The 12,013-nt window shown below is 45.6% G+C and overlaps 1 protein-coding gene across 1 annotated transcript in view; it reads right to left on the bottom strand.

Moving 5' to 3' along the window:
• Positions 1–11,875, bottom strand: part of ACVR2B (activin A receptor type 2B) — a 138,650-nt gene extending 126,775 nt beyond the window's left edge. The window contains exon 1 of the mRNA XM_019530226.1: positions 11,515–11,875. Coding sequence (XP_019385771.1) covers positions 11,515–11,665 — 151 coding nt within the window. The 5' untranslated portion in view covers positions 11,666–11,875. The remainder of the gene's footprint in view (positions 1–11,514) is intronic.
• Between the last annotated feature and the right edge of the window lie 138 nt (positions 11,876–12,013).

The following is a 12,013-nucleotide window of genomic DNA, read 5'->3' on the forward strand; positions in this document are numbered from 1 at the left end:
GCTCATAGTTAGTTTGGGAGCTTCCAGTTACCTCCGAAGTGGTTCCTTCACCAAGTATTTACATTATACATATGTAACGTGCTTAGGGGTCCTGCAGGAAAAGGAAATGCTATTACCTGCAGAAAAAGATTTGCTGATATTTGTTTAGATCAGTGAGGAAAAACAGGCTGGGTCCCATTGCCTCAGCTAATTTATACTCAGAATTACTCTGCACATGATAGATGTTTGCCCAAAAAAGTTTCCACCAAAAGGTGAATTCAGATTCTTTTACTCACTAAATGTTGTTGATCAGGAAAATGATCCAGCAAAAGTAAGCTCACCTTTTAACAATCCAAAGTTACTCTTCCCCCTCCCCCCCCCCCGCCCCTTCTTTTCTTTCGTTACATTTTTACAAAGACAGGATTACTGCTTTGCTTCCAAGATAGCAGCAGGCAATTACAATTCAAAATGAAATGTAAGCTATGGAGAAGTTACCTTATTCCCACCCCGAGTCTGTCATCTGTGCAGATTTCTAATCCTTGCCTTCACTAATGGAAAACATTTCAGGGACTCCACAGTAAGAGCCCCGTATCTTCACTCCTGCAGTCATGGTCAAGTTAAAAAAAAAAAAAAAAAAAGGATGTTATCACCTAAACAAGTTAATAAACAATACCGTAATGGCCCAAAACAGGTCGACTCACAGAATGAGCTAAAACCACGAGGCTCTTTATAGGGCCTGTTTTCATAGCTTTATAAGAAAAAGAGCATTTGATTTCCAAGCATTTTGAGCTACCCGATATACAGGTTCAGCCACAATCGCTTCGACTCTACATGATGAATTCTAAGCCAAAAGGAATTTACTCCATAAAACAACTGGTGGGGGGGAAGGAGGAAGAGAAATGGTAAAAAGAGTCTCCAGAATGCAATTATTCCCCTTGCTGGCACAAAGCTTTCCAGACCCTAAAACAGTCATTAAAAAGGGGCTGATTAAGAAAAGGAATTTTTATTTGAAGTCCAGAAGACTTGACATTAGACTACGAATTTTCTAATAAAAATTACTTGCGACTTTAGAACCTGAAGGGCTCCATTCTCAGCCGATTCATGCCAGGAGTCGGCAACCCACAGCCCGCGGGCTGGAGCCAGCCTGACAAGCGATTTTATCTGACCTGCAAAGCCAGGACAGTGGTGGCAATTCAGCAGTGGGGGGACTCAGCAGTGGCATTCAGCAGCAAGGGCAGCACTATCGTAGAAACGTCAGCAGCGATTTGGCAGGAGTGGCCACATTACAAGTGGAGGCCCACCTTTGACCCCTGCAGTTAAAAAGTTGCCAGCCCTGATTTATACCACAGAAGCCGCCCAAGACCCCAAACCATAAAGACATCTGCAACGTGGCATGTGCTATATCCACACACTGTAAGAGGCAGACCAGCCTCAAAGCCTAGGCTAGACCTGACACCCAAAGGGTAGAAGAAAGAGCAAGGCGAGAGAGGTGGATTAAAACAAGGGGCTCCAAGTCCAGGCTTGGGTCCTCTATGCAGCAGCACCAGATAGGGGTGGCAGAAAGGGGGGGAGCCACCTGCCCAACAGCAGCAGTAAGGGGCAAGGGGAGCTCCCATGGTGGCATTGGGGGAGGCTGGGAAGAGGGGGTGCACGTAGGAGGCCCCGAGGAGTCCACGTGGCATGCAGCCCCTTTGAAGTTGGACAGCCCTGTGCTGCAGGGAGAGGATGCTTGCAAATGCTTTACCTGCAACCGTTTGGGACAAGCACCTTACTGGCAACTAGCAAAGCTAAACCTGTGTGGCCAACCCCAAGCTATCACCACTAAAATCTCTCCCCAAAACTTCAGCCTGTCCCCTGCAAATTCCAAACATGCTACAGGGGGAAAAAAATGGCAGAATTTGTTCTGAACATATAGTTGGGACTATTTTTCATTTCTCTTTGCCTGTGCTTATCTCGTGGAACCTTAATTATAAGTCCCAGCATAAAATGCAGAGGAAAAAAGGCATAAGATGCCACTCGCTAGGAGGAAAAGTATCATTTTAAAGTCCAATCCCAGGGCTCTTCGGCCCCACAGACAAGTGGCATGGCACCGCTCCACAGCCACCAAATTTCCAGACCAGCGGGGAGCCCCACAGGCCAGACGACAAGCCAGGCGCCTGCCGACCCAGGGTTAAACACTCCTGCACTAAGTGAATATTCAGCTGCAGTAAGAAACAGGCAGTTGCCTCCACCTCAAAGGCACGGAGCTCCTATGTAAACCTGAAGGACTTAGGTACTACTATCATGCAAATAACAGTCAAGAGGTGAAGACATTTCTCCCAAGAGGCTGCTTTAAAAATATTGCATCTGCTTGAAGCCATTCAGGTGCCTCGAACATTAGAGTGAGCACTAAAGAGCATGGATGGGGTGTGGGGGGAGAGGTTGACAGCTAGTAAGGTAATCAAAAGTACAAAGAGCCACTTCTATTATGTGACTGCACAAAGTATTGAATTATTACAGCTCCCATGTATGCAGTGTCCATCTCTACTGCCATTAACACAGTTAAGAATCCAGAACCCCTACCTGCTACCATGTTTTTTGAAATTCCTCAGCCGTATCACATTTCTACAGAAAAACACAAAATATACCATCAAATATGTAACATGCATTACAAGATGCTCACCGTCTCCTTCCTTTTCCTGAGCCCCAACCTTCAGTAATTAGGGGGTATCAATGTTTGCAAGCCATTGCAACGTCTCCTTTGATCGCAACGCGTATTCTAGAAATGGGGTTTATTACCACGCGCTCAAAATTGTCTTTTAGTCTCCAATTGCTGATCACTGCCAAACAGATGTGCAAATGATCCAAAATGACAGGAGCACATATTTGGGAACATGTGTTGTCTCAGCCATGGCTGTGGCTCATACAGACCCTTTCCTATAAAAACGACTTATTGACGTACAGTCCGTGCGCGGGAGAGCCAGGGAGACCGAGCTTGAACTCCAGGGAACCAGTGGGCTACTCAGTGACAGGCTTGGGTGTAACTTGATACTTCTGCTCTGAAACCCCAAGGACGACTGAATTTCTCAGGCTGAACGTAAAGGGGAATGAGTGTTCTTAACCCATTAAATATTCTGCCTGCTAATTGGAGGGATTTAAAAGTCTGCTGGGTTTCAATCAGTCACTCATTATTATGGAGAGGGGGGGAAAAAATAAATGGACTTTAAAAGAAAAATGCGCACACTTCACATTCCAGTTTAATCCCTTCTACAGCTAAAGTCACTGGGACAAAGCCGCCCCTGAAGTTACACCAGGCGTACATTTGGCTGCACAGCCTTGTTTCAAGGCAACTGTAATATCACCCTTGGTCACAGCTATAAAGCTCTGTGTAAAAATGTATAATATTAGAAGGGTCTCAAACAAACAGGCAATGCAAAGTGCCTCACTCTTGATTACATAATATCTTAGTTGGCAGCCTCTTCCAACACCAATACCACCGACTCTTTACAACTTTAATAATGTAGCATTTAGATTTCTCTCTCAGAGAAAGGCCTTGACATCATCTTTGCAATGCTTAAATGTCCTAGTTTCAAGGAGGTATCAATAGCGGGCAGAGCTATTGGAGAGAACTGCAGTTGTGCAGACAACTCAACAGAACAATAGAAATTGCCATCAGTGTTCAGAAGTGAGCAGGAGCTCACAAAAATACAGGAATGGCACTAAAAGGCTTTGCAAACAAAAAAAAGAGAGCCTGAAGTGCACTCATTTTATGAAATGGTTTTTATAAACTCACAAAAAGGAGAGGGATTGATTAAATGCTTTGCTACTTCTGATACATGTTTGCATACCTTGCTCCCTAAGGAATTCAATTTTGTCTCTGCTGGGGGTAGAATATATGCCCCCAAAATATTTCTAAAAAGCCAAATTAGAAAGTGTTTCCGGTATATTCCAATAAACATATAAAAATGGACACATCCGAGAAAGAGGGTGGCTCTTTTATCTTAATCATTTGATAAATAAGACATATCTGAATCTCTCTTTTCCCTTCTCTCAGCTCTCTCAGGATTCCTAAACTCACACGTGGGAGCAAGCCCCCAAGTTAGCACTACAGTCATCGCAATTAAAAGGCAAACTCCTGCCAGTGTTTACAAGAAGGTTATACAAGATACAGGAAAAGAGAGAAAAAAAATGCAAGAGAAAATACAAAGCTATCTATCCACTGCACACATGCCACCACTGGGCAGTAACTAGACTAATACTGATACTGGTTTTTATTCGCAGTCTAGAGATTAGACAACCACAGGATTCAGGAGTTTTCCTGTGGCTTTGCCAGAGATGAACAGGATGTTGCTAAACCCCAAAGGATCCTACCAACATTGCTGCTACTGACAGCAACACAGACAAAAGTACAACTGAACAAAGTCCAGGGTTCAAAATATATTCCTTGGTTTGCTCCAGTACCCACATGTATTTTTTAAAAACTGTAAGGATGAGATATACAAAACAGGCATCAACCAATTGAAAGGACAAGGACACACCTTTCTTTATAGTGCAGAGCAAGCTTTGGAAGAAGTAGGCTTGGCAAACATTTATTCAAAACATTTGCAAGCATAACAGCAGGCATCTGAAATCAGACGAAATGAAAACACTGCTGACACTTGGAATAGTTTACACGGCAGGCCATTTACTTCTCTCCTCTGCGGAGAAGGAGGAATGTCTCACGGGTGGGGTGTTCACCTAGAGAAAAGAAAGCTAGGCAAGTGTCACTGAGAAGCCTGGGAGCAAAGGAAACTGCTTTGCCACTGATTGCCTAACAGACCTTTGGCAACTCACTTAGTCTCCCCCCATGCCTCATTTCTGAATTAATAAAAGGGGATAGTAGCACCTGGGTTAGGAGTTATCACATGGGTGCTAAGAAAATAAATCCATGAAAGAGATGCAAAAATGCTATGGTAATGAGAGTCAAATACCTACAGACATAGCTTAGTATCATTTGAAGTGGGGCATGAATGACCCTTCCGATAAAGCACTGATATGCTTCTTAGTGGTCTTAGTTCAGCACCTCAATATTTTTCTCTTTAAGCATAATTCCCTTCCTAGAAATTAAGTTACAGATGCCTTGGGGGCTGAGCCTGTCTTCTGCGGAGTAGGCTTGACACAACAGGACAAGAGCTGGTGCAGCTCTCCATACGTTACCTTAGCACAAAATGAGATCCCAACCATGTGAGTGATAGCATGGACAGCTATACCCACACAGAGCCCTACCAACTCAAACGAGGCTCCCCACCGATGCAGCAATCACCTATATGCCACTGGTCGTTGAACTGGAACCTAAATCGATAATCCAGTGAGATGTGCAACTTTTAAAACTGCTGAAACACAAATGAACGGGAAAGGAGAAATTTGCATCTTTGCTGGAGCTGAACTTGGCTACAACAGCTGATTAAAGCAGCACGACACACACTTGGCAAACCTGTTTTTAGAAGTGAGAAACTCCAATTGGAGTCATTCTGGCATAAAAAGATGAGACTTCCTATGAGACTGACCACGTTGCCTAGGTCTGAGGAGTAAATATTACCTTTGCCACCCTCACACAGTTTAAACTATTGTTCATAGCAACTACAGAGAGTATCATCACCAATAACACAACTCCATATAATCTAAGTTCCTTAGTTTAACTTTGTCTCAGTCCCACAATGATGAAGTAAGAAAAATAATATTCCCCCTGTTGTTAAATCAGTGATACCTTTAGAGTCAAGGCACTTGCAGATAAGACTCAAGGAACCCCTAGGAAAATGTCGGCTTTAGTTTAAACTCGGTTTTTGACTATGAGAAATAATAACAATTCACCTGTTGCAAAGAACTCAAAGCCCATAACAGGTCTGAATGTTTTGGACACTATGGATTCCTATTTGAAATCTCTGGGGTTATCTTGTGAATCATATTTGCACACCTACCAGTGCTTACATTGTGTGGCACCCTGCAGCACCCTCGAAAGGGTCTCAAGGAACCCCAAGGTGCCACCGCATGTTAGCTGGGAATCACCGATTTAGATTCTGAGCTCCTTGCAGCAGGGACTGGTTTACGCTCTAAAAGGTATTTAGCAGAATAAGAACAAGGTCTTCGTTGAGGCTTCTACATATAATCATAATTCAAATGATGCAATACAAGAATGTGTTATGACGTGTCACTTCTCGCTGCAGTGATGTGACAAAACGTCCTATTAAAACCAAAAAAAATAATGTGTTTTCTCCCTCCAAGACCTAAATATTGGCCACAGAATATTGCACAGTGTACAATGGCAACTGCTACTCTGAATTTTCAGGTCTCAATAGGAGAAGCACTTCCATGACAGAGAAGATAACACTATGAGAAAAAGAAAAAAGAAAAAACTAAACACTCTATTAAAATCTAAGCAAAAAAAAAAAATCACTAGGTTTGCAGAATGCAACGCTTCATCTTTAATTCAGCTTCTTCCCCTTTGACTTCAACAACTCCAAGACAACTTGCAAAGAACGTTGAGGGAAAAGTGATGTGTATTATTTAATCTACCTTAGAGTTACAAATGGCTAAACAGCTTCAAATTATTTCAGGTTTAAATAATAATGGAAAGAAGACAGAGGACATCAGCTGAGCCTTAATCTTTAAGGGTTGGGGGGAGCCTTTAATGGCCAAAGACATTACCACAAATGCCTCCCTTAAAGACATCCAACTTCACTGATGCGAAAATCTTCACATGAAAGAACAGGCAAAAAGGACTTAAATGGGAGCCCAGGAAAGACTGCCAAGTGCGAGGCTGAATTATTCAATTCTGGGGGATTCCATTGGCCAAGCAAGAAAAATCAAGCCCTCCCTCCCGCTCCTTCCAAAATCAAAGGCTGAGAGAGGATAAAAGAAAGGCAGCACTTCTTGAAAAGCAGAGATTATTCTTTGTGGTTCCAGTTTCCCAACTTCCCCACAACACTGTCACACAGAAAGCAACCCAGCCAGAAGCACTGTAGTAACTCCACGAAATTACACCCTGCGGCCCACACTGCTTCCTTTAGCTAACCAAGAAACTAATAACTCTTTTTTTCATCGTTCATTCAGCGGAGTAACAGAAATGCTAACTTTGAAGCAGATCCCAAACAAACACGGCTTCCCAAGGGTTCTGTTTTTAAGAGCAGCTTCTTTGTCAATCTGTAAATAGTTACACAATCCTTAAAAGCAGCCCTTCTGATCTCCCAGCTGTCCTGATGAAGTCCGGCAAGCCATCCTCTCTTCCTGTCCCCATTCTTGCCTAGAGAGGCATCTCAGACAGACAAGGCTACTCCTCAATGCTGACCATTTATCTGACAATTCAAATGTTGTGCATTTATCCATGTCCAGGCAGTGGGGGAAGGCTTGTTTGGAGAATGTGTCAGCTGAGCATCCCCTGAACACAAACCCAACTTCAAGGTGCCTGGAGCTTGAGAAATCAGAAGTGGAGACATCTAAAACCCGCAGTCACTTGTAAAATGTTTAGGCCAGATTATTAGGTTTAGCTTAAAACAATTTACCAAGCCCTCGCTGGAAGATACTGAGCTTTACAAAGCTTGCAAGATATTGCTGCCAGCAGAAAACGTTGGGACACACTCGGTAACCAAAGCACTCTGGTTCCAGTCTCTGAACCCCCACAAAACTTAGTGCCAACACTGCAAAGCTGATTAACAGAAGCAACAGCTACAATTTCATGCATTTATCAGAAACTAGGCCTTGGAACACACAAGATCCAGAATTACTGCTTTTGAGTGCAATGCCATACAAAGATTCAGTGATATCGTTATTATTTTAAAGGTCTGCTGACTTTTTAGGACTATACCCAACATGGGTGGAGCACGCAGCCCCTTTATGGATGGCCCCGTCTAAAACCAGTACTTTGTTCCACATGAGATGAACTGCAAAAACGCCATTTGGTTCCTGTTATAAATAAGGTGCTGACAGTGGGCTGAAGACCTTCTCACAGACAGAAGAGCAGCACAAATGAAAGAAGTCAGATTCGCATAGTGGGTCTAAAAGGTATAAATCCCGTCAACCACAACCCGGTCCTTTGAGTTGCCCTGCTGGATTTGAATTGACCACTGAATCACCACGCTGGGCAAGCCATGCATTTTGTCCATGCTGGACAGAAAGGGAGACAAAGAAACGGAAGCAATAACAACAAAAAAAGAGGTGGGCTTATTTCCTTCTTCTGAAGCATCTATGCAGTGGGAGCAGGGGAGGTGCAGGCCTGTTGCATCATCTAAACCACAAAAAAAGACAAGCATTTCTTTGCTGATGGAGAACAGAGTGGAAAGGAGGGTGGTGACAGCCAAGACTGTGGGTACTGCAAGAGCTCGGCTTTAATTGGCTGTTTCTGTTCAGTTGATGAGATAGTAAGGAAACTGATAGTGCCTGGATAGGCTGCTCGAAGACGCACGAAAATGGCACACATTTCAGTGTATAAATACTTCAGCTGGATGGCAGGGTTTGCCCTAGACTCCTTAATTGTTCTAGGGAACCTGAATTTTTAACTCGGCCGAATAAACACACACTCTCTCCCACCACCTACCCACGAAAGGCAAGGAAGCCATAATAAGATGCTTTGTTTTCCCCTTAAGAAAACCACAACCTGCATAAGATACTGAGAGCTTTCTGTATTGCCACTAAGAATAATGCATTTATACAGAAATAAACCCTTAACACAGTCTCAGTCCTAGTGAGAAGCATCATTAGAGCGTGTGCGCACGCGCATATATACAAGTTGTTATACACACATATATTCATACACACAAACATATATATATACACACACACTGTATTTAAGTATGTGTGTAAGTTGTTACACACACGCACACACCGAACACCAGGTTCAAGAGTTTTGTCTTTTTAAAGGCTATTGCCATTAACCTTGGGCCAGGCATTTCACTGTGTTTAATTAGCAAGCTAATGAAGCCAGTCCCCTTCTCGAGCAGAAGAGGATAAATACACCATCCTGAAAGAGGAGCCCAGATCCATCTGATGTTCAGCTCATTGCTGCCTGGTGGTACTTTATTTTGGTGCAAGTTTCAATACTGTAATGTCTCAACAAAATGTGTTAGCAATGTGTTTTGCAAAACAAACCCTCTTACACCTTCTGCATTTTCTAAATTTCACAGATTACAACACAACTTCTGAACATTTGGGCTGCAGAAAATTTTCAAACAAAAGGCAAAAATTGAACATAATGTTTTCCTCAACAAACAGTCGATATTCCAAAAGTTAGACACACAACGAGTATTAAAAAAAAAAAAAATAGCAGTCTGTGCTTATTTTATTGCAATCACCCGAGGTAGTACTGAAAGCCATCAACAATGGAGGTTGGGCTGGTTTTAAAAAGCCCCACCACCACTTTTGCACAGTCCTAAAATATAACACACAAGAAATATTTCCTGCAAGGCAGGGGAGCTGTGAATCCTAAGCAACATGTTACAACTTTGTTCCTTTTTCTCACTGAGGTATAGGAAAACTGCACAGGCAACAGGTTCCTGTGGCTAAATGCATTCCCAAATGTAAGAAATGGGAAAGACAAAATATGAAGAGATTTACAACTCTCCAGTTCCAAGCTGATGATCCACAAAGAGCTTTCAAAGCAAAAACACACACACACACACACACACACACACTGGTTTTGTATTAATATTTCAAGGGAGGGGGGTCTAGGTGATCATCTCCTACTAGATTTTCCCTTTTTTTTTTTTTTTTTTATAACCGGATGCACTTAGCAACTTTTCAGAGTCAATTTTATTTTATTTTTTTAAAGAAACTTCCTTTTGCTGTTTGTTTTTATTCCGATATTTCTGTCACTAGAAGCAACACTAGGAGCAGACACGGCCCTCATCTGCAAGCCCCACGGTTTAAAAGGAGTCAAAAAGGTCCACAACAAGAACAGGTACAACAGAGCAGACATCTCCTCGATGCACATCCTAGAATTTCCCAGCCGACAGCGAGGCTGCGATCGCAGAAACCCCGAAGCCTGACGGCACACGCTGGCACATCATTGCTGCTTCCTAAATACCTGCTCCTACTCCGCGCTGCCATCAATGTGCTCGCTCACACCCCCCCTTGCAACACAAGGAAACAAAGCTGTACACACAAGTGTCCCATCCATTCGATAAAAGCCCTGGCTGGCTTGATCGCCACCAAATCATCATATATATTTTTTTTTTGTCCTTCTGCTTCCTCTCCCCAACATGAGCATCACCAGCACCTTCGGTGCGACTTTCGAACCACTGAGAGAAGGCATTGTTTACGGCACAGGGTGCAGGCGATGGCACCGCACGTTCAATGGGCACTGGGAACAAAGAAACGCCAGCGCCAGCCTGGCAGCCTTCAGCGCGCAGCACATTCCAAAACAAACCCGCCCCCGGGTTCCCCCTGCAAGCCGGGGGATGCTCCTGGGGCCAGGATCCCCTGGGAAACCAGGCAACAAAAGCGGGGGTCGGGGGGGGTCCCTGCCTGCTGTGTGTGTCCCTGGATTTAAAAAAATTAAATAAATCAAGATTCAAAAGCAGCAGGCTGCATACCCCACCCTGCACAGAGCCGGGGAAGGGCACAGCTGCAGCACCCCTCCTTCCAACCACCTATTGTGAGCCTCTGTGCACACCCCAAAATAAAATCCCACCCCCACCCTGCCTGGAAACGGAGACAAGGTAACAAGTGACCCTGCAGCCCTTCCAGAGGGCCAGAGGTGATCAAATCAAGATCAAGCCAGGAAGGGGAGGGGGAGCCTATTGTGTTTTGTTTTGGTTTTTTTGGGGGGGGGAGCACACATGAAATGAAAGCCCCGTGAAAAATCATCCCCTCCCCTTGCAACACAGAAATCCCTAGAAGAAAAAGAGACGGGGGAGGAGGGGGAGCAAGTGACTTTAAAGTCATTGCATTTTTCCTTCCGAGACCCAGGACGTCAACAGCCATGAGGCTCCCGAGCCGTGTTGTTGTGGGCGCTGCAATCCGCCCGAGGGGGGACGTCTCCCCCCATGCAAGCGCACAACAAAGCGGCCGGGACTCGGCTCGGGCTAAAAGAAAAGCCTCCCCCCGCCCCGGTGCACAAAGCCAGCACCCAAGGGCTCGTCCCAAACCTTGGGCAGGATCCCTGAGCAGCGTGGCCTTCGCCCCCCGGCCCCGAGCCGCGCCGGTGTTTACATGAACTTCCATCGCGCCCGGCGAGGTCCTCGCCGCCCGCGCTCGGGTTTCAAATCACCCGGGGGCGGCGGGGTGTTAAACCAGCCCCACTGCCCTGCCCGCACAACTTTCTCCCCGCTCCATCAGCCTGCCACAAATCAGAGCAAATGAGTCATCTTATAAAAATAGAAAGGGGGGGGGGGAATAATAGTCATAATAAAAACCAAAAAAAAACCCCTACGGGATCGTAGCATTTCGCGGGACGCACGCACACGCGCCCGGCGGCTGCAAGGGCAGAGCAGCCCGCCGGCTCCGGAGGCCGGACAATGCAGCGCCGAGCCCGGGAAGTTGCCGAGCCGCGGGCGGCCCCGGCCCCGGCCCCGGCCCCGTCCTTACCTGCGCACAAAGTTCCGCAGAGCAGGGCGAAAGTCACCCAGGGCGCGATCATCCTCCTGGCCCGGCGCCTGCCCGCCGGGGGCCCCCGGGGGAGCCGCGGGCGGCCGGCGGGGGAGCGCGAGCCTCGGCCGCCCAAAAGCAGGAGCAGCATAAAAAATACAAATAAAGGATGCCCCCAAACCCCCAGGATCCTACAGGCGATGCGATTGGGGGGGGGGGAGGGCCAAAAAACCCCACCAAAAAAATAAAAAAACCAGCTTGAATTCCTGCACCGCTGCCCCCGGGGATCCGATGGAGGCGGCTCCGGCCCCGGCGGCTGCTCCCGGCTTTCCAAGAGTTTCTTTTTTTTTTTTTCCTTTCTTTTTTTCCCCTTCCTTTTTCTTTTTTTTTTTTTTTTTGTTTTTTTTGTTTTTTTTCGCCTCGGCTTTTGTGCGTGCGCGCACACGCACACGCCTCCCTGCTCCCGCCGGCCCGGGACACACTTGCTGGCTCACACGCG

This window comes from Crocodylus porosus, unplaced genomic scaffold (genome assembly GCF_001723895.1).
Source record: "Crocodylus porosus isolate Cpor-Errol unplaced genomic scaffold, CroPor_comp1, whole genome shotgun sequence".
Taxonomy (NCBI): Eukaryota; Metazoa; Chordata; order Crocodylia; family Crocodylidae; genus Crocodylus; species Crocodylus porosus.